The sequence below is a fragment of the Passer montanus genome, unplaced genomic scaffold, assembly GCF_014805655.1.
Source record: "Passer montanus isolate IOZ18808 unplaced genomic scaffold, ASM1480565v1 scaffold45, whole genome shotgun sequence".
NCBI classification, from domain to species: Eukaryota; Metazoa; Chordata; class Aves; order Passeriformes; family Passeridae; genus Passer; species Passer montanus.
In genome coordinates this window covers 2,418,356-2,441,607 of record NW_024369373.1, presented here as the reverse complement: position 1 = coordinate 2,441,607, position 23,252 = coordinate 2,418,356, and the positions used below count along the sequence as shown (strand labels likewise).

The following is a 23,252-nucleotide window of genomic DNA, read 5'->3' as shown; positions in this document are numbered from 1 at the left end:
TGAGCAGAGAAGATAAAGTTGATATATGCTGCTGTTGGACATGTGGAAGAGTGAGATAAAGCTCCTACATCAAAGGCTTCATTGTGTGAACATTGAAGTTGGGAGGTCTTTACAACAGCAAAGAGATAAAATAGTGAGAATAAAAAAATGAGAAATACAAGGAGTTATGAGATGGGAAAACACACTGCTTCTCTAGATACATTTAACTGGTCTGAATTGCTTTATTTTTAATAATTATTGAGGTGCTTCTTTGAGATGCTAATGCAATATCTATAATTACTGTATCAGATCCATCCTGCCCTCCTGTTTATGCATGTGCAGATTCATCTCAGCTGTTCCAAGAAAGCTTCATTTTGAACTGTTGTGTCTGCTTAGAATTCCACACCCCAAGTGAAATGCACCCATCACCCCTTAAAAGATAAGCTGCTCAGCTCTTTGGAGCTGCAGTATTTTTACCTTCTGGGAGGCAGAAGAGAAGGCCATAACTTAAATCAATGATTTAGGAAAGATGAAAATATTGCTTTAATCATCAGAACTACTTGAGAGCCCTATTAGCACATTCCAAAGGCTGATGATGGACTTTGGGAAGCAAGCCCAGCAACGTTTAGGGGCTGAAATCTCTAAATGCATCTCAACTTCCTTATGAAAGATACTCAGGTTTACAAAGCCACCAGCTTAGCAGAAGCACAGTACAAATCAGGATTTTAGCTATTGTGCTTCTCCTGTCCTTGGCATTAACTCCATTGAGTTTGATGCCATTATTATTAATTTATACCACCATAACCCAAAAGTGAAAGAAGAGGCACTTATATTTAGACATGGGTCAGCAAGCCAGTTACCAGAGCACAGAGGAATCAGCAGTGTTTGATGGATTCCTGCAGTGCAGAAATGCCTCCTGCACTGCACTGCTGGGCTGAAGGCAGTGCCCATCCCATCTGAGAGTGAACTTCAATCCCAAGGCCTTTCTGGACCTCCTGTTTATGGCTGTCTTGTTCAGCTGGAAAAAGCAGAACTGTTATCTGGGTTTTCAAGATAAAGTTAATTGGAAAGGGTTTAATGGGTAGGCAAATTGTGGGGGATGAGAGGAAAGGAGAAGAAAATACACTTTTCTGGATGTCTTCCTTCTCACCATGGCTGTAAATCAAGAGTTCAGCTATGGAGCCCTTGGAGCAGATCCCACATGAATTTCTGATTATTAATAGGGAGAGCTTATGGAGCAGCTAAGAAGTGAATATTCAGACTGGATTTCCCAGCTCTGAGAAGGCCAATCCATATTCTAATTAGCTAATTGGCCCAGACACCCATCCTCTTCCCAGATTAGACTGTAACTACTTTATCAGCTGCTTCTCTTGGGGTTGTCTGCAAATTAGGAATCCCTTTCAGGCCCTATACAAATCTTCACAGGCTTCAGTTTGGGAATGCCCAATCCAAGTGTTTTATATTCAAGCTGTTGCAGCAGTCAGAGCTGAGGGCAGCTGCTCTTAAGTTAGTTGGCCCCTGTGTGTTTGCATGATGCTCTTTCTTCAGGCTCCCTGCTTCTTCCTGGGCCTTGCTGACTTGCCAGGCTTCACAGCAGCTGGCATCCAGCCCTCCCACTTTATCCTTCTAGATAAGAAAAACACAGCCTGCTTCTGAAAGCACAGGCGTGATGAAGGAGACTGTACTTAAATGTACTGGCTTGGTGATACAGACATTTCCAGTAGGAGCTCACTTCTGTGATGAATGTGTTCTGTAGCATTGTCCAGTTCTTTCTCTGCTGCTGGAAATCTGACTACATGAACATACTAAAAATGCCAGGGCTGAGGGTGCCACAGGCTCTCCCCTGTGAATCTGCTCCAAAGGCATTGAAATTAATGGAAGTCTTGTCTCTGGCTTTGATAGATTTTGAAATAAGCCCTGAAAAAGAACAAATAATGTTTGGAAATGTCTACAAATAAAGCCAAGCTCTCCAAGTGAGTCTACTGTTGGCAATTTCTATAGCAATGTGCATTTTTTTCCTAATCTACGGTTGCTATAAGTTACCCTTCAGCTGCCTGCAGCAGATGGAGAGTGGAAGAAAGACAATTTCCCTCTTTGGCAGTTTGTTGACTTTTTATACTTTAGTGCCAGGAAAGCATAGCATTCTGTCAGTTTATTGTTTACCACAAGAATGAGAAAAGCATTTACATGAAAAGAAAATGCTGCTTTTAAAGCATCAGAATTAGTAGCTAGGGTGTCCAGGAAGAGAGAAACTTCTGAAAACCCTTTTCACTTATAAGTGAGAACTCACTTGATGTCAGGTAAACAGTACTTCTTGAACTTACCTTCCTGTGGGAAACATGTCTTTTGCATTCTTCCTCAACAGAAAGACTTTTTTTAAAAAATAGCTTTCTTATGCCAGAAGTCACTGACTTTGGGGTGGTCCTGGTCTGTACCCCAGTGCAGATCACAGATCACAGCTGCATCATGACAGCCTGAGAATGTCCTGTGATTCAAACTGCAGCACTGCAGAATAGCTTGACAATCCATAATAGAGACCAGAAAGTGCTAGATTTGAAGAATTAAGGAAGTGAAAAGCTGCCAAAGAGAAGGAATAAATCACATCCCTGTTCATTTTGGCTGTTGTTCATTCGCCTTGAGGAAGAGCAAGTGAATTTACTCTCTATAGGAGGATATTACCATCTTTACATTCCTGAATATTACTGAATGTAATATACTGATTTTTATCAGGAATATAAACATCTCTGTGTTTAATTTATTAATTGAATAAACATAAAAATGGAAAACTTATTTCTATTGCTTTGACTTTGAGGCAGAAAAAAGATTATTTTCAGATATCATGAACTTGAGACAAGATTATGAGTAGTTCATTTTACTGTGTCATGTAAACTTGTGCAGTGTGAAGAACATAGTTACTACCCTGATAGGTAGGAAGTATTGAGTCCTGAGCAGACTCTACACCTACACCTTCCATCTCTTCAGCTTGCTTTAAAAATGCCCATCTGCCAGTTAGTTTAAGGTGGATCACAACCCCACTTCCTTCCTTGCTGCTCTCCTGTGCTGCTTATCCTGATGGTGAGACCCAGCTATTGCTGACTGAAAAAGGGTTTGGTCTTGTTGTTGCTTCTACTGTCTAATTTTCCATGAGGCAACACACTGAACTTACCAGTGATCCCTGCCAAGTTGCAATTTTGATGTTATCTTGTTTATAAAATCAGGGAAAACAATTCTTATCTGTACAAGGTGCAAGAATTAAATTAGACGTTCATGCCTGGCATGATGGGGTCAGGATAAAGATAAGCAGGATTACTTCAGGAGCTGTTGGTTTGAACATCATTTCTGTTTATAAGATGTGTATAGTTACTTGGGTAAGTCATCACCTGGATAGGTCCCTGAGGGTCTTCTCAATGGAACTGTCCCCTTGGAAGTGTCTGGCAATGCCTTTGGGCTCATGGCTGGCCTTTCCTCACTGCCACAGCTGACGCCTCAGTCCCTCCCTCTTTCCCAGCCCTTTCCCCTGTGTTATTGCCTTCAGAGCAGAACTTTGATAGGAAGAAGGGGATGAGTGGGCCCCATAAGAACATTTATTGAGCTGGGGTTATTGATGGACAAACTGAGCCCCAAGTTCACACAGAAAGGAGCAGAACTATCTCAAGAACCTGATGACACCTCATGTGTCCTTGTGATCATATTTGACTAAGTGGCACAATTTAGATCTGCCATTGCCTTAATATCTTAATTAGAGAACTGTTCAAAGTGTTAAAGGTGCCCTCTTTGGGTAAAATATTAACTGGTAGGTACAAATGGACTGGACTTTGCCCACCACACACAGAGGTAAAATAAATTGCTTGGATCTGAATTTACAGCCATCATTTACAGCCACTGTCTCTGCAGTCTCTCCAGATTTCCACAAGTGTAAAACTGGCCCAACTTCTAAGGTGTTTCAGTTTCCACCTCTTGTTTGTTTTACTTAATTTGGTTACACATTTTTCTTCTGCTTATTGTGAGCTATTTCAGAGATTACAGGGCATGGAAACAGAGAGGGAAAAAACTCTATTATAAGTTGTTTTCATTGATAATGTCTCTTATGAGTAGATATCCAACAGCTTACAAGAGAGATCAGCTTCACAATCCCCATAATGAGAGGACTGGAGGCCCAGCAGCCCCTCTGTTCAGGAGCACTGTTTTTGTGCTAAGCCCTCTACACTCTGTTGCCATTTACTAAAACCAGAAAGCAGTCCTTTTGAGTTTTTCTTTATGTTCCCCCAGAGATGTACAGTAGGCTACTAGGTAGGATAGAGCAGCAACATTAATTTCTGTCATTGTACCCATTTGTGACCCCATTTCTACACCTTCAGTCATGGAAGTGAGTGCCAACCTTCACAATGTCATGCTGCCCACTTGAAAACACATGACTGAACTGTATAATTTACATATCAAAACATTTAAATAGGGAATGTTGAAAGGTGCAAATAAGATTATAGAAGTCTTACAGCAAGGAAGTTTATGTGGGCACTGTGGTTGTTTATTTGTTTTAATGTCTAGTGTTTCAATACTTGGGCAGGCTCAGTCTGATGGATACTCAGGATGGGTAGGCCAGCAGTTCCATGCTTCAGCACTTGAAGAGTTTTAATATTAAGTTACTTTATGTATTTATTTTAATGAACAATTCAATATTTCTCGTGGTAGGTATTAAAACTATGACTTCTGTTTATCAAAGAAATTATGAAATCCCACAAAAAGCTCCCCTTCCCCAAAATTAAAATCTTATAAAGGAAATTAAAATCTCACAAACCCAGTTATTTTTGTCCAAATAATGAACAAAACAATATGATAAAGCAGTTTCCACCCAATAATACCTAGTCAGAACAATATAGGGAAACTATTGTTATTTAAATTTGAACAAACTACATTAGTAAGTTGTGTTTGCAATTATATCTGGACAGTGCAAGGGATGTGTTTCTAAATAGTCCGGTAGCAGTTTTGTGAAATGAGATCATGCCAATAAAAGAGTATTTAACAAAGATAAGAACTTGTGTTTCTAGAAAGTGAGATAGCAATCAGTGTGATTTCAGCAAAAACAACTCCTAAGTTCATATCAGTTTTGCTGTTGGAGTTTTATTTGTTAGTAATAGATAACTGCTGATAGCTGAAAGTTCTTAGCACAGCTTAAAGTCATATATATCAAGTCAATTTGACCTTTGCTAATGGGCTTTAATTAGAACTCAATTTCTATAAGCAAAAGACTGAGATTAAAATAAATTAAGTACAATGGAGATAAGGAATTTTATTGGTCTCTCTGTGATGTCTAAGGCAATAACTTGCTTCTTGCTAAGTGTACCAAAAGTACAAAGGTAGGCACACGTCAGTGACATTACTGTTGCACTAGAAATGCAGTTAACAAGCTCTGCTGCCTTGGAAAGCTTTGTTTAGATTATCCACACACAAAATGCAACCTCCAGCCTCCAAAAATGTATTCATGGCCCTTTTAGTCTGGGAAAGAAGCTCAGGACATGCAGAGACTGGAGGGAAGTGAAAGTGAGAGAGGGCCCAAGAGGAAACAGCTTGTGGCCTTCACCCCACAGCTGTTTAGAGCAGAGAGAAATACAGTGAAGCAAATCTGCACGTGATGGGGAGCTGGTGACTTCAAAAATGTTGTCATGGAGGGTGAATAGAGAGAGGAAACTGGAAAGAAATGTGAGATTTGGTTGGGGGAAGATTTATATTTGAAGGGTTTTGCAACAAGAAGAAACATTGTGAAATAATAAAATTAGAAATGTCACCTAATCCATATTCTCTACTGCTGATAATTACATTATAATTGTAAATCAATGCTTTGATATTTTGCCATTTCAATGTAAAAGGGAAGGAAATCACACACTTGGCAAGAAAATGAATCTCCACATAATGTATTAAACTGCTTATTTGTCAGTAGTGTGATGAAAACAACAAAAAAAATATTTTGCTGGTAAATGAAGTATTTTTTACTGACAAGCAGGAAGAACTAACTTCATAAATCTTCTTTATTTAAGTCATACAACATATGAGACAAAACTTTCAGTCACAGACACCTAAAATTAGCTAGCAAACATATTTAGGTTGATTTCAGAAGCTGTTGGATATATGCAGCTCCTTGTTCTTTCATTCAGACAACTTATAAGAAGATTTCTAATTATCTCATAATGGGTGAACCTTAACCTACATGAACACTTGGTGGTGTAGGTGAGGAGGCAAAAGAGGTTTGAATTAATCTTTTTATTACTTGCTTGCTCCATGGAAATCCTAATATCACTACAGATTAGACATCTCACAGGTCAGATAATTAAAACTGCAGCATTAAGAGTTTAGACATAAATGGATGAGGATACACTGAAACAAACATATTAAAGCAAAACAGAATATTGTGGAGAGATAAGAAGTCCCCATGGCTTAGTGAGAATAGAGTTGGGCAGCTTTGTTTTTTTGCCAGATCCTTTTCATCCCTAACATTGCTGAAAAATCCCTTACTTGGCTTTGTGTATAAAGTGAATCAACATCTGAATGCACACACACACTCTCACATGTATACAAGTACCCACATGCTTATGTACAGTGGATATGCATGTCTACGTGTTTCTATCTCCATACATGTGTGGATTTTGATCCCTTCATCTCCTACAGCCTTCTGGCTCAATCCTGCTGTTTATTAGTATTACTAATTCAAACAAAGACCATATATTTTCTCTTCTAATATGGCTTTTTATTTTGTTATCATCTGCTCCTGTCAGTGCTTTCCAAAAAGAGACCGAGGCACGCTGTCCTGATGATCTCCCAAGTGAAGATCAGCCATCAAACAGACAGGAGGTTTAGAGAAGAGGAACAATGTACAGTAAATGTGTCAGATGAGTCTGTAGCACAAATTGTGTTTTGAATAAAATACCTGTTATAGTTCTAAGAGATCAGTCAATCTTAAGAAGTGATGTTAAACATTTTGGGAACAATGGTGATTCAGCTGAAAAAATCGGATTTTAGGGTAACCCCATATGAAATTGCATAATATATAATTGTGCAAAGATTTTCTTTATCCTTCATGGTCAGTGGAGCCTAAGATTTACTCTGCAATCACATGCTTTATATTGAAATAATTCTCTTTCCAGAGGATTGCAAAATTAACAACATTGAACTCAGTTAAGTACCTTATCTAGAAACAAAAGCATGAAGTTAAAACTCTGCCTTAGTTTTATGGAATCCTGCCATACTTTCATGGGTGGATTTGGGTCACATATGGGAGAATATGGTAGAGTGCAAAGATATTTAGTTCAAATATGTGCTACTCAGTTGACTCTGGAACAGCTTGTACATAAAGAAATACATCACATGAATTTTCAGTGGTGATAATTTGTTAATTTACAGAACAGCCCAGTTTAAAATTACAGAATGAAAAGAAAAGGATGATCCTGTGCTCTGAAGAGTTTGTCACTGTCAAAGTGGCAAATCCAGAACAGTGAACACAGATTTCTTTTCTCTTCCTCTCCCTGCCTGACAGTGGCACAAGCATCCCTAGCAGGGTCTGACATTTACCTGGAAAGCTGCGGGTGATGTTTCAGCCACTCCATCTGTCCCCTGGGTATGCCTGCCTCCCTCTGCCACCCTCCTAGGGAGCAAACAGCAGAATCAACACCCTTCTTACTTCCCCTTCGAGCCAGCGAAAGAGTTAATTTTAATACGAATGTGCAAGAATTAGAGTGTATGTTCTAAGGATTAAAGATCAGCTATTATAAATAGTCAATCTATAAGCCACGGGCCAGCAGCTCGAGCTGCACTTTGACCTTATCTTTATATGTAACAGGAAAGAGCCGCTCTGAGCCCAGACTGGGGGGGACACGGGCGCCTGCGGAGCGGCCGGGCGGAGCGCGATCCGCGGAGATGGACACGCTCTATGGCAGGAATAAGGAAGAGCACCCAGAGCCCATAAAAGCTGAGGTGCAGGGTAAGTGAAAGATCTGTTGTAAAACCAGCCGCTGTTTTGGTGGTTTCCGATCCGTAAAAACTGCGACTCTTCTTCGCCCGAGGCGGCGCTGGAAAGGGAAACTGGGAGAGAGGCGAAAGGGAGTTTTGTTTAAAGGACTGATCTCAGATAATATTTGTGACCCTGCTGGGGGTCTTTTCTCACTCCATGAGCATTTCTGTGTACTTTCGAAAGTCTGTTTGAACAGGGCTCACTGAAGTTGGTGGTGGGGATTGCATCTCGGCCTCCCCGTCCCCCATGGCTCTGCTCCCACTTTCGTTTCTCCTCTGTAACCCTTCCCTGCCCTCCGCTCTCCCGGGGCTCCTGGGCACGGGCTCGAAAATCTTCACCACCGCCACTCCTAAGCAGCAAAGCACCAGGACAGCGTAAAAAAGAGGGTTTCGAAGATAACCCGGGAAAAACTGCGGAGTATCCTTCGGCGACACAGTTTAAAGTGGCTCTCTAGGCTAGGGATGACACCCGACCAACCCGTTATTTTTCCCGATTTCTTTTACTTGACACAAGACGTTTTTCCTATCAGCTACAGGAAAGGTTTGTTGCTGGGAACCCCTACTTAGTAAATCTTGGCTGTATTATTTGTGATATGTAGTCCAAGAAATGGTAGGAATCTGCCATTCCCAAGTACAAAACTTAAAACTTGCAGGGCTTTGTTGCTGTTCAGTTTCATGGCTGAACTGGAAAAGATTTTGTGTCAGCTCAGACAAAGTGTTTGGTTTTAATCCCTTTGAATTATTTCACGCTTTTATGCTTTTATGGGTTTATACCTTTCAATTATTTTTTTTCAAGATAACAACTTATTATCAAAACATTTGAAGTAATTTGCAGGCAAACAACTTATCAGACCTGATCTGTATTATGCAATAGTTTATTTGAACAAAGACTGCATATTTCAGAAGGTAACCTTATGCATACAAGACATTCCTTCTTTGATAAAGAAAATAAAAGAGAACCAGGACCCCTTCAAATATTTTGCTAGTCCTGAATTCTGCCAGTATTTTGGCTCCTTGCTTCTCAATATGTACACTGTAAATACCTATCATACTTCTAACATCAGCTGCAATTTAACCAATGCTCTCCTACAGCTGTGTGATTTTCTGAGATTCTGTTGTTACCATGGTTAATAAAAGTCCAAATATCTGGGGATTTCACTGTGTCACTGATGTGTCCTCACCCATAAGGTCCATATTTTTAAAGCTGTATAAGCACTTTTGGATGTTGATTTGGTACCCCATGTGATTTACAGAAATTCTTAATTCCCACTAAGATGAATTATCTGAAAACCTCACTAGCTGACCCTTTGCTTCTTGTTTTTCATACTGAAATTATGTCAGAAATTATGTGGAATTGCACCAGAAATTTCAGAAGCTGAATTAAGTCCACAGTGCTTTAAAAATATCTTTTTCCCCTTCTTACCTTTCCCAGCAAAATTTTCATATATAGAAATATGCTATAGTTATTGCCTTGGAGTTTCTTGTGTTAGAAAAGGAGGTAAGGTTTCGTTTTCCAGGCTCTTTTAGAAAATAACAACAATAATGATGATGATGAAAGTTCCTCCATTGTGTCAATTTTTTATGCACCTCATGCAGTCCAGAAGTGCAACCCCATGGAGTTATGCCCTAAAGATGGTGCCCCATCTCTGGAATTGCTCAGAGCCAGGTTGGATGGGATTTTGAGCAACCTGGTCTAGTGGACCCGCCCATGGCAGGGGGTGGAATGAGTTAATTTTTAAGATCCGTAGAAGGGCATTTCTAGCTGTTGTAAAGGGGTTTTAGCAAGAAAGTTTGTCAAAATAATCAATAGGGGGTCACAAACTAAATGATAAGGAGAAATATAAGTTCTGAAGAGCTTTTTATGCAAAGGCAATACCCAGTGCAGAAATTGTGTGGAGAAGCAGTATGTGATCCTAAATGTTCCCTCAGGAGTCATAGGCACAAAGAAGCAAGTGAAGCTTTTTATTTAATATCTGATATGCCTTTGTTCATCTCTTTAAACCTATTGATGTTCTTTAATTGTTATTATTCTGTGAGTTAAGTGGTAGGTGATGCATTTCTTGCAGGCATTTGATGAGGAACATTTATGATTCAAGTCTCAACAGCACTTATACACTTTCAGTACAATATTCCTATACTTTATTTGTGTACAAAACACTACATCATGACTAGTGTCACAAAAGCACTTCCCAAATGACACTATATTGTGCTGTATTTGTAATTGTAATTAATGACATTTTAGTGGAATTAATTTAGCCTGAAGTCTAAGCTGATGTGCTGAAAGCCAATGCAAATCATATAACCTATAAAATATGTTTATTTCTGATAAGCTCTAGCTTTTTCTGGCACAAGTAGAAGGGTTTAAATGTATCGCTGTAAAATATGAATGCAGGAAGGAAAGGTCCAATTTTATTTACTTCCTGCTAATTAACAAATTACATTCCAGCAGTCTCATTTTGTTATAGTAATCTCTGATAGCAACAGTCATGCAGAATGTGCCACATTTTTGAGTAGAGGAAATTTTAGTTAACCCAAACTCCAATATAAAATATGGTACTGCAAATCTCAACACACCTACAGTCTGTCTGACTAAATGAAGCTTCTGCCTTTAGGAAAACTATCCTGGAACATTCTACTTGCCTAAATGAATGGACACTGGTAACTCCTTTTTGTTTATAGGGCAGCTGCCCACTTGGTTGCAAGGGATGCTGCTCCGCAATGGCCCAGGGATGCACACCATAGGGGAGAGCAAGTACAACCACTGGTTTGATGGCCTGGCTCTGCTGCACAGCTTTACATTTAAAAATGGTAAGTTGTTGCACACTGGATTGAAAGGCACTCAATCACCCACATTTTGGTGCCTCACGTTGCTAATTGTGTTCGGAGTTGGGTTGAGGTGTTGTGGGTTTTGTCTGCAGTGGTGTGAGAGGGGGAACTGCTGCAGGGGAGGTCTCTCTGCACACTCCCTTCACAGGGGGACACCTCACCCTTCACAGCAGCAGCTGGAATGTCTCTGCAGGGCTGTTTGCAGGGAGAAGTTAGTTGTCCTTCCTTCTGCAGTGCTGAAGTTCAGAGCTGTTGTCACCCAGCACAGCACACACCCAGCTCTGGGCAGGTCACTGCAGGGTAGCCTTTGCATCCACCCAGGCCAAGAAAACCTCTGTGGTTTCCAGGGGATCAGCCACAAGGACTGTGGTGCCCAGAGGCTGTTCTGCTGTGCATGAGCAGCCCAGTTTCAGGGAGGACCAGCACTCCCCTTTTGGGATTTGGTTGCAGCTATAACAGCTGCCAAGAGAGAAACTGGGCCACTGTGTCACTTCACATGTCAAACCTCACTTAGTATATTTGACACCCTACAGTCCCTCCTCCTGCTTGTCATCCTTACAGAGGAAAGACAGGCCCTAAACAATTTTTTTTCAGTTACAACATTTTTCACCCATTCAGCTGTAACACAGTGTGAGACAGGATGGTTTACACCTGGATTCTTGTGGCAAAAAATATGTATCTATTAAAAATGGGATTTATTCCTGTTATTCTCTAATACTAATGTTTATTTTTTAGTTTCCATTTCTGTGATTGGAAGCATTTAATGCCATTGCAAGATCTCTAGTCTGTCCAACTCTACATCCTTAACAAAATAACCTATAAAGAAATAATCAGTGTTTTTTAAATTGCCAATATATCTTACTTACCTAAAGCAAACAGAGCTCAGTTAGTTCAAGTATAGTGGTGATTCATTAAACTGTTGATTCCTTCAAGCAATCTGTTACTCCCCTAACTAAATTTTGCCAATACAGGAGATTTTTCACCACCTGTAAATTGGTTGTATAATTAATCATTTTTGCACACATTCCTTTATCTTCTGGAACAGTTTATCCAAATCCCTTCTTTCCCCTCAAAAGTTCCCCAGTATTAGTAGTGGGAGTCAGGAAATCTTGACAAATTGTTACCAATCTCAGCAGCCATAAAGCCTTTAAAACAGAGAGCTGGGGACGTTGTTGGTTTCATTCCAAACTCTTGTTGGCTAAAGGACAGCTGCTTGAAAAAATCTGGCCCTACCTGTGCTAATTTTTTGAAGGACTAAGCATAAAATGTGATTGAGAGCTGTTTGTTCCTCCTCAGGTGAAGTTTACTACAGAAGTAAATATCTCCGAAGTGACACGTACAACTGTAACATAGAAGCAAACAGAATCATGGTGTCTGAGTTTGGGACTATGGCTTATCCAGATCCATGCAAAAACATATTTGCCAAGTAAGCAATGTTTTTCCCAACAAGATTCTTCTATCTGCTTCTTTCTTCAGCACAGATGTCTTTCTGTTTACCTTTGACACATATGTACAAATACAACAGTTGATTTGTAAGTTTACAATTGCTAAATATTGAAAAGGCCAAGAGATATGAACTGCCTATGAGTTAGTCTAAGGCAAATATCTTAAATGTATTTTATCACCAATATTTGCTGCTTCATTCAGTAACACAAGTAGATTATATAAAAAACAAACATTTTCTTTCTCCAGTTAGTGAAACATTTTGATACTCTGTAAGGGGAGAAGCAACAAGAAAGAAAAATATTTAGAGATGGGGAAGGTATTAATACAAAGTCTATTCGACAAAAAAAAAAAGAGGAGCATCAATAGCTACAAAAAATAGAATAACATTTTGATTAAAGATGGTTTAACAGAAAGGTGAGGGGTAGGCCATCATGTTGTCCTTAGTCTTGTAAAATTGGCTGTAGGGATTCACTAATAAGTGCAAATATGTCACCCTTCTCTCCTTGCCACTGAGCTTCCTCTGGTGACCTCGAACCCGATGTTGGTAAGGACACATACACAGACAGTTATTGCAAAAGAGCTGATATGTTGTAAGTTGCTCCCCTGAGATGAGATTTTCTTCCCTCTTCCAATAGCAATAGAGTAACTCTGGCATTTTAAGTTCAAGAGGGTTATAGCAACTTTGTCTTGGCTTCTAGTGACTGTGATGAAATCATACACTGATAAAGGAAACTGTCAAGCCTATGTGATGTCCAATCTTCTTTGAAATCATAATTGTGATATGGAATAACACTGGTAACAAAAATACACCACTGGGAGATATGAATCTATTTAATGAAGCTGAAAAACTTACCAGCTTTTAGGTAGGAACTGGTAGGCCAAATTTTCCCAAGACAGAACAGGAGAGTGTGTAATTAGCCCATCCTGATAAACCAGTGCATGTCCTAGAGTTGACAGCAGGAATGGGCCTGGATGCCCATCTGTGTGTCAAAAAGTTACTTGCATGTCCTTAATGCTCACCCAGGCCAAGGGCATTGGAGAAGTCCATCTCTTCTGCTTTCCCACCCTTTGCAGGGAGCTGGGCACAGCAGGGAGAGGCAGCCCCAGGTCTGTGGCACTGCAGGGTCACTTGTGCTCCATGGGGGGGAAAGGCAGCTCCGGCTTCCACGGCTCTAATGAAATTTCCCTCTGGACAGGGCATTCTCCTATTTGTCTCACACCATTCCTGAGTTCACAGACAACTGTCTCATCAACATTATGAAAGCTGGGGATGATTTTTATGCTACTGGTGAGACTAACTTCATCAGGAAAATTAATCCACAGACTCTGGAGACGTTGGAGAAGGTACAAACCACCATCTGTCATTCTGGTTCATTGTCTGCTGATTAATAAATTTCAAGCTGACTCATAAGGATCCTTTAACAAGTTCAGGACATAAAATACTTTTCTTCTACTATTGCCTTACTTTTGAAATCGTGGTAAACTGAAATAGTGAAGATAGCAAAAGATAAAATATATCTTTTAAGAACTCCTGAGTTAAAATTTAAATCTCATTTAGTTTGGGAAAAGCTGGGCTTTGAGCAATTTCACTTGTATATAATCTAGGAAGGTTGCAGGATTAATAGTACAGTTACATGATTACTTTGGGTCATTGCCATTATTATGTATCTGTAGTTATAAAATTATTTACGCAATTAAAAAATCAGTAGGTCAGTTATATGACTACTTTTCAAGGACCTTATGTAAGATTTTATCTAATTATTAAAATGAGAACTTGAGATATTGAAATATATGCAATGATTTTTTTTTCTAGCTCACACTACAGTTTGAGTCTAATTTCCAAACTTGAGATAAAATAGAAATCTTTCAGCTCCAGCAGATTGCCAGACAGCTCTGTTAAATAAAGTGCTTTCAGGGTGAAATGGGCATTTGTAGAATAACTTGCTTAGCTAATCCTCCCTGATGTTATGTGGCTTCAAGAGAGAGTGGCTCTAATTCAGATTCTGTAACTTGATTTAGCCTTGAATAAGGAGATCATTTGAATACCTACACAAGTGTTTTTGTTTAATTATTTAAATTTCAAAGGCATTTGTAAATGAGGTGCCAATATAAGGCTGCCAGGGCTAAAAATTTGGTGGTTTTGTGCTGTTAGCTGAGATCAATTTTCATTCTCTTCCACATCTCTCAAATCTCTTATTGTATCATTTTCCAGGTTGACTACAACAAATATGTAGCTGTAAATTTGGCAACTTCTCACCCACACTATGACAGTGCTGGAAATGTTCTCAACATGGGCACTTCAATAGTTGATAAAGGGAGGACAAAATACCTTCTATTTAAGATTCCTTCCTCTGTACCAGGTAAAATATATGTGTTATTGGTATTTTCTATAAGCTTGTTAGCAATTTCTTTTCTTCAAAGGGCAAGGGTGGTGATACAGCTGTTCTAGTAACCAATGGTGTTCATTTTCTTAATTTCAATTTATTGTGAACTTCATATTAACTGCTTAGCCTGTCTGGGCAAGTGCTTGAGTACTGTGTAAATAGGGTGTTTCAGTAGGAAGAACCTGACTTTTAGATGAAGATTCTAAAACAATTTTCTTTCTAGGGCAGTACATATAATTTGAAGTTGTAAATTTTAATTTCTTTGTAAATGAAAATTCTCTTCAAATGCTGATACTATGATTATAGTGGAAGCATGATACCAAATAAAACCTCACAGAGAGTTAATTCCTCTCTAACCTGGCCAATACTGGCCCTTGCTGAAATGCTCTCCATTGTTCACAGAGCAAATCCCATGCCCTTTTTCCTTCAAGATCTTTTTTTGGTGTGTGTTATTGAAAATCAGCTGCTATTGTGTTGCCTGTCCCTTCTTGAACAATTGAGAGGCCTTCCACAGCTAAAAGACTGGTTTGCAATTTCTAGCTGGGACTCAAATTTTGGGAATATCTCCTTAGAAGTTAAAAAACACAGAGGCATTTGAACCCCTTCTTAAAGCTGCTGGTTTAATTAAACATATTTCTCCTCCTTACTTTCTGAGGACAGTAATCAGAGGAATCAAATCCCAAGACAAGGGGGCTGTGCCTGAATGGATCCAGCAGTGACTTCACTGCATTGCTTCCTGCATGCAAAGTTCTGTGTTAATTATACAGGAGTAAACAAACACTTTCTTAACAGGAAAATGCAGATAAAACTGAGAGGAGCCAGTTCTTCCCTGCCTGGGAGAAATCCAAGCACAAGTTTGGCATGGAATTTATTAGGAATATAATTTTAATTTTTCTCATTCATCTTCAGAACAAGAAAAGAAGAAATCTTGTTTCAAGCACCTGGAAGTGGTTTGCTCTGTCCCTTCTCGCTCTCTGCTCCACCCCAGCTACTACCACAGCTTTGGAATCACTGAGAACTACATTATCTTCATAGAGCAGCCCTTCAGACTGGATATTCTCAAAATGGCAACTGCTTACATCCGAGGCGTGAGCTGGGCTTCCTGCCTTGCCTTTAATAAGGATGATAAGGTACTTTTCTCACTGCTGAGCAATGGAATCAGGCAGGCCAGTGACCTCTTCCACACTGTTCTGTTTTTCATCTGGTTCATTCATTTCAGTAGTCACTCTCTTTTTTTCTTTTTCTTTTTTTTTTTTTTTTTCAAACATTGACTTTCATGTTGCACAGGTTTTTTAGAAGCTGTATGTTCTGGAATACTGTCTCCCATATCCAGAAGTTTCTCAAACAATATCTGAGGCTGAAGCTCTTGAGAGAGAGGATAGTTTGGCATTGCTAGAAATACTTTGTGCTAGCAGAGACATTCCAATCTACACTAGCACCTGAGACAGATCCAGTTGCTCCTGGTCCAAACAAAATTCTGTGGTGGGTGAGGTCTGGTTCGTGTGCATTGCATGTGCTGGAGAGCCCCACTGGTGGAAAAGCCTGCACTGAACAAGAGAAGAGTCTTTCCCTGTGGAAACTGAGGGGAAAACTGTTTTCTGAGGATCTTATTTCCATGTGCTCTGGGCATCAACACATGGGACTTACTGAGGTACAGGGCACCAGCACCACAGAAACTCTCAACCAAGGCAGATTTACTTCACTTAAAAAGAGAGCAGGGGATTTTCCAGGTTTTTCTGGAAAACTTCAATCCTCAGCCTAGCCAAATAGTAATTTACAACAGTAAAATGAGCTTAAAGCTATTCCACACTCATTATACTGCTTTTTTTCTTCAGGTTGGAACCCCTTGTCTGCTAGCAGCAAACCCTGAGTTCTTAATATCCTTCAGTACAAATTCACAGTGATTAGAATGTTGATGGCTACCATTAGAAAACAGTTTTCTAAATAACTATTTGCTGATTCTAAATGGCTTTAAATAATGTTTTCTCTCTTTCAGACTTGGTTTCACTTTATAGACAGGAGGACTAAAAAAGAAGTGTCCACCAAGTTTTACACTGATGCTATGGTGTTTTTCCACCACATCAATGCTTATGAAGAGGATGGCCACATTATTTTTGATATTATTGCCTATACAGACAATAGCTTGTATGACATGTTTTATTTAAAAAACCTGAGTAAAGACTTTGAAGAGAATGCCAAACTTACCTCCATACCAACCTGCAAAAGATTTGTGGTTCCTCTGCAGCATGACAAGGTAGAAAGAAAATCACTTTTTAACCTGTTTTCTGTTTGGTAATTTAAAATACATTAGTGTGAATAATGGATGTATTATTATTTGCCAGCCCTTATGTGTAAATTTCTGATTCTATGATACCCAAAGCTTGCAGGAGGTTTGGTTTTTGTGTGTCCTGTGGGAAATGGCAGTGGACAGCTGGATGTGGTTCTGTGGATTGGATCCTGGTGCTGACACCATCCTCTCTGGAGAACAGGGCTATGAGGAACATGTCATTTTCTTCCCAATGAAATTATTTGTTAAATGCCATCAAACAGAAGCAGATAGAGCCACTTGGCTGTTAACTGCAAGGGCATGCATGAGGTTTTGCACAATCTGTTTCTTACACTTCACTGGAAACCCACATACAATACATGCATGCTCCCAACTGCTGCAGTGGTTCAATTAAAACTAGAAGATTTCATTTAAGTATGATATATAGAGGAAAAGATTTTATCTTTTAGTTTAATTTAAAGCATCATTTTACATCATTGTTTGCCAGGAAGATTTTATACTGCCCAGCAACTTGGGCAAGTTTCTGCCTGATACCTTTGGAATGGATATTACTTTTTCTTTCTGCATCCTGGAACATTGCTGCTCTGTTCTTTTCTCAGAAACAGCTCTGCAGCAATGACAAAGGATGTATTGGATCACACCAGATGTTCTGCAATCTTAAGAATTCAGCAGTAGGACATTATAGAGTATATCACACCTATTTTGCACTTGATTTTTAGCAGGTGCAAAAACTGAACCTTGGTGACTTCTAGTGAAAATTCGACACCTTGCTCCTTCAAACCCATCTTCTTCATTAAATTCTCAAATTTATGGTACTTCTGGACCATAGCCATGTGTATCTAAACATTTCTAAGGACTTGTGATTCAAAATAATTATTCTATGATATAATAAAATACTCTGAGTGCAACAAGATTTCTAATGAAAACCTCAGAACCTAAAATGCCATAAATTGTTAATATTAATATCAAACCTGATGAAAAATCTAACTTAGAAGCATATTTTTAGAGATCCATGACATTTCCAGCATTTTTCTCTTTCAGGATGCTGTAGTGGATTCTAATTTGGTCACACTTCCCTCTACTGCAACTGCTGTAAAGGAGAAAGATGGAAGCATCTATTGCCAACCAGAAATACTATGTGAAGGTGAGATAGATCCTTTAAATATCTGATACTACATCAGTTTTGTATTAATACAGGATTCCAAGTCTAATCTTGCAACTATTAATATGCCTTGCAAATCTACTTATTAAAAGAGTAATTTTAGTTAAATAAGTCTGTTATAAGTAGTACTTCAAGTTTAGCTGCATTTTATAAAGATTGTCTTTGAAAGAGGATTTTTAACCTTTTATCAGGGGATAATAACAGGAATATGTAAATACAAAATTACCTAATGTGAAAGTCTTTTCTTGGAAAGGTAGCCTCCAATTCTATCCCAGTTATAAAGAAAGAAAAAAAAAACCCAAACCAGAAAATCCCTCATAAATTCCAGTCTAATGACTCTAAGAATAAAAAATTGTTGCCTTTTGAACTAACAGCCCTGGCTTACTTATGTTAGCATCCATCTTCAGATTCTTAGAAATTCAGATATTGAAAGTCTATACAACACCACTATTAAGTAGTTCCAAGGTTTTTTACAGGGCAAAACCTCGTGAAGATTGGTGTGTCTATACAGAGGTACATTTGAGGTTTTCTCTTGTCTTGTTCCTAAGTATTAAACTTTATTTTATGCAGGGATAGAACTGCCTCGCATCAACTATGACTACAATGGCAAAAAATACAAGTATGTCTTTGCAACACAAGTCCAGTGGAGTCCAGTTCCTACAAAGGTATAATTAACATTTATAAAGTCAGTGTTTTCCCATTGGTGGGCCATTCATATGCAAAGAAACATGAAATGCCTAAATTCTCAAGAATAAGTTCATGTTGTACCATTTCCCTCATAAAGTATTCATAAACTCAGGCTTCTTACTCCAGCTTTATGTTCCATGAAAGTCTCTTGAACAGCTACTGAGATCCTCACTCTTCTGCTAAATTGGGCTGAACCTTCTGTGATGTGCCAGGAGCTACAAAGGAGAGAGTAGGAAAAAGAAGTATTATTTACATGTATATATTTAATATTTTTCCCTTTAGAAAGCCTAGCAGAAAAATAAGATATTGCAATACTACCTAATAAAATTTAAATATTAAAACAATATTTAATTTTTATATTTTGCTGGCTAGTTCTCTATTAGAGGTAGCAAATGCTTTGTTTACGTGTGCATGATGCCAGGAGAGAGCCTGGAGTACAAACAGATTAACAGGGAAAGTATTTAATTAAGATTTAAAGATTAAATAAAATGAGGATAAATTAAAGATTTAAATGTATGAGTATTATATGGACAAACTCACTCTTTACAATTCCTGTTCTGTGAGTACAAGGCAGCACAAATTGAAGTCACTGTTGGTTCTTGCATATAATTACCACAACTAATTACAAAATAAAACTGGATTTCTGCATGACGCAAGAAAATTTATTGCAGCACATCTGACAATAACTCAGACAAATCTGCAAGTTCATTATTTACAGCGTAGATAATCTCTGCTTGACTCAAATATAACAAAAGATGCTGGTAGGAAGATCTTTTTTCACCTCAGTTGCAGTTTAATGAATGCAAGCACAACAACCTAATCCTTAGGTAAAGTCTGTCAGTGAAAGTGCTGTCAGCTAGAAGAGAGAATGCTTTCTAATTCTTCCTCCAGTAATTTGAATAGTTTCACTTTTGTGTAAACGTATTTTTTGGCTAAAGATCAAAATGAAAAAGAATAGAACTGCATCTCTATGGGCAGAGAAAAGGCCTTGATGGAATTGAACTGAAAATGCCAGGCATCCGCTCTGGCCATTGCTTTGGCCACTCAGTGGGATGAAAACCCACATTCTGTTCCTTCAGTAAACACCAGTGTCTGCCTCACTGGTTTGATCTTTACCCCTCACTAGGAACAGCCTTTCTTCTGGCCCATCTACCCTACTGCACAACAGAAGGCTTTGAGGAATATGGAAGTAGTAATAAAAGGAAAATAACTCACAGGATTAGAAAATGGCAAGTTTAAATCCTGTTTTCTGCTTTACTACAGAATCTCAGTGATTTGGAACAAGTCACTTAAATATTCTGTGTCTTGGACTCTCTGAAGTGAGGGGCATTACTTATAGTGAAGGCTCTCTTGTGGCTTGTTAGCATTTGTGAACTATTAAACACCCATAAATGAAAGGTACAATTGTAATCTAGTGAAATGAAGTTAAAAGAACATTGTGTGATTATGCAGCCATAAAATGTGACTCCAAAATTTAACATTTTCCAGATGCTTTTCCTTGTGATGATACCTGCCTAAACTCTTAACATTGGTCCCCCCTGCCAGCAGTCTGTTCACGTTGTACCTTTGGAAAAAGCCACTGTCAGGGTCACTGATATTTTTCTTTTCTTGTCACAACTATGTAGATTGCAAAATTTAATACCCAGACAAAGGAAATGCTCCAGTGGGGACAGGATGACTGCTGGCCATCTGAGCCCGTTTTTGTTCCCAGCCCTGATGCAAAAGAAGAGGATGATGGTAAAATGACAACCTTCTGAAAGCTGGGGTTACATGAGTTTTGTATTAAATCTTACAAGATTCAATATTCTTAGTCAAGAAAGTTGGGTTGATGCTTCCACTTTGAGATGGGGTCATCTTTTCTGCTTTGTGAAACTTTTCTATGTTTCTGATTCTTCATTTATATGTCACAGGTGTTGTTCTGACTTGTGTTGTGAAGACTGATCCAAAGGATCCACCCTTCCTACTTGTCTTGGATGCTAAAACATTCACAGAGCTGGGTCGAGCCATAGTAAATGTGGAAATGCATATGGACCTGCATGGAATATTTATACCACAGCAAGACATGAAAACTGAGACTGAGTAAAATCTATTTGTTGTATTGCACAGACTGACATAACCTTCTACTGAATGTGGGATAATATCCTTCAGGAACAGCCTTCTCTTATGATAAGAAATGATAATTATAACATCCTCAATATCTACATATAATCTCTTAAAAGAGACAGAAATTACTTTATTACAAATTATTGTGTGCACAAATGGTACATCACTATTCCAAAAGGAGAATTTCAGTATGAAGTGCTAATGTTGAATACAGCTTGTGGGACAAGGAATAGGAGAGAAAGATAACAAGAAATGTTTTATTTGAGTAGAGCAAAGCTTTCTGAGCAAATGAAGGACTGTATTCATAGGGTGACACATGGCATGAGTCACACATGTCTGCAGGTCATGTAACTTCCATGGGCTGTTGCAAGACTCAGCTGACAATGAAAGTTGTCTCCTGCCAGAAAACCTCATCTTAAACTATTTACCATGATACCAATAATTTATGGCAATGTATTCTCTTGGTGCTTGATTTCTTAAACTCTACCATAACCAAAGTATTATGCTGAGGTGCTACATTTTTCTTACCTAGAACCTAACCCCTCCCCCCAGCTTTTCTAATAATTTCATGGTGTATTTTTAGCTTTTATGTTGACAAAACCAAGTAACTTTATGGAAATAGAGTACATGGTTATATGTAGCATTCTTTAGTGACATTCAATCTTCAGCAGTTTGTATTTAAATCAGTTTTCCTTGGGCAGAATATCTGCCATGGCATTTTGTGTAATTAGATGATTACATTGTGTAAAAGATAAGAATTGTAGTATTTGCTATTGCCACTACTCTCTGTTGATAGCAGTGTGTATGTGAATGAGGGCAGTGAATGCCTAGCAGAACTCACACACATGCGCAACAAACAGTTTAGGGAAAGAGTGAAAGATCTAATTTAGGCCTCATCTGAAGCCCACAGTAGCTGAAACTAGAAGCTGTTATTGCCATAACTAAGCATTTGCTTTATGTCTGCTTAGGAGCACCCAAGTTCTCACATGTGTTTATCCTTGCCTGTACCAGATGCTTCCTAATAAAGGTGCACAACTCTGACTCACAGTCACTTAAAATGCACATTTCAACATTATGTTCAAGTGCCAAGCACAGTGTGACACAGGTTGTGTTACAGAAATGGCATTTCTCACCATCCCCCCTTCACTACCACTGTATTCCTAATTTGAGTTATTGGCTTTTCTCTAAGTGAGAGCATTTTTGCTTTGAATTTTATTTTCTCATTGTAGATATCTTTGCTGTTGGAGGCATCTTTACTGATGAAGAAAACCAGGTGCACATCCATCCATTTCAGGTGTTCATCTGGTCTGTCTGTATCACCACACAGCTCAGGTACCTCTCACTTTGACACACACATCCCCTCGGTGCCTGTGCTGCTCACAGTGTTTCATAGGAAGGAAACAGAATGAAATTGTTGTCATTTATTACCTCCCCAGCACAGGAGAATCTGTGCTTGGTGGCCTGTTTGTGATTACTTAACGTGTTTGTGGCAGAGCAGGAACTGAAGCAACATCATCCACAGCTCCTGTCTGCTCTGTAACAACCAGACCTCTGTTCCTCTGCAGGTCTTTGCACTTTGTTAGGATACAGATATACAGGCTATTTTTAATGTAAAAAAAAAAAAAACCAAACCCAACACTGTGGTCAGATCTAGTTAAAATATGCAGGTTTGGGCATTCAAATGTTTACATGTTCCATAAAATGGAAATAAACACTTCAGTAAGGTGTGTGCAGAAATAGTCACTTTTAGTGTTTTCAAGTCATATTACCATTATTATTTAATAGAACTTTATCTTCTAAAGAAGAAATTTAATTCCCTTTTTGTAAATAATATGGACCCAGTACTGGAAGAGAAGACTGACTTGCAATATTGTCCAAAAACTTCAGCTCTGGGGTTGTTTCTTTTCATATGAATAATTTTGGATTTAGCAAAGGTCCACAAATACATTTCTAGAATTAAAAGGTGGCAGTGAATCAAAAGTCTAACCATTATTACAGATTTTCTTCTAAGAGTTTGTCTCTAGAATTTCTTCTGTAGTACTCACAGGGTTGTTTTTGGATAATCATGGGTTTGGATACAGGAGTTGCTTGACTTCTGAGGAGATAATTTTTACTGGTAGAAATGACAGGATAGGGGATACACTCATCATAAAAACAACCTGTAGTCAAAGAAAGCAAATGTGTTATTTACATTCATGTAGAAATAAATAAATGATAAGAATTTGTCTTGGGTATGATTTTTTAAATGAGATGTGCCCTCTTCCCTTGGTCAGTACTACACAGGATTTGATTTGCATTAAGTTTGTAGTTAACCTGAGGAGAAAAACAGTGAAGTAAATCTGCATTTGCTAATCCCAGTATCCTCCTGCAGCAGAGACAA

General features: G+C 38.7%; 1 protein-coding gene across 1 annotated transcript; it reads left to right on the top strand.

The window, feature by feature from the left end:
* Positions 1-7,826: 7,826 nt before the first annotated feature.
* BCO1 (beta-carotene oxygenase 1) lies at positions 7,827-22,517 on the top strand. The gene is made up of 11 exons (XM_039721466.1): positions 7,827-7,948; positions 10,657-10,785; positions 12,100-12,229; positions 13,446-13,593; positions 14,462-14,609; positions 15,543-15,763; positions 16,630-16,887; positions 17,962-18,064; positions 18,653-18,747; positions 20,395-20,506; positions 20,680-22,517. The coding sequence occupies exons 1-11, from the start codon at positions 7,885-7,887 to the stop codon at positions 20,850-20,852; spliced, it is 1,581 nt and encodes a 526-aa protein (XP_039577400.1). The 5' UTR covers positions 7,827-7,884; the 3' UTR covers positions 20,853-22,517.
* Positions 22,518-23,252: the final 735 nt, after the last annotated feature.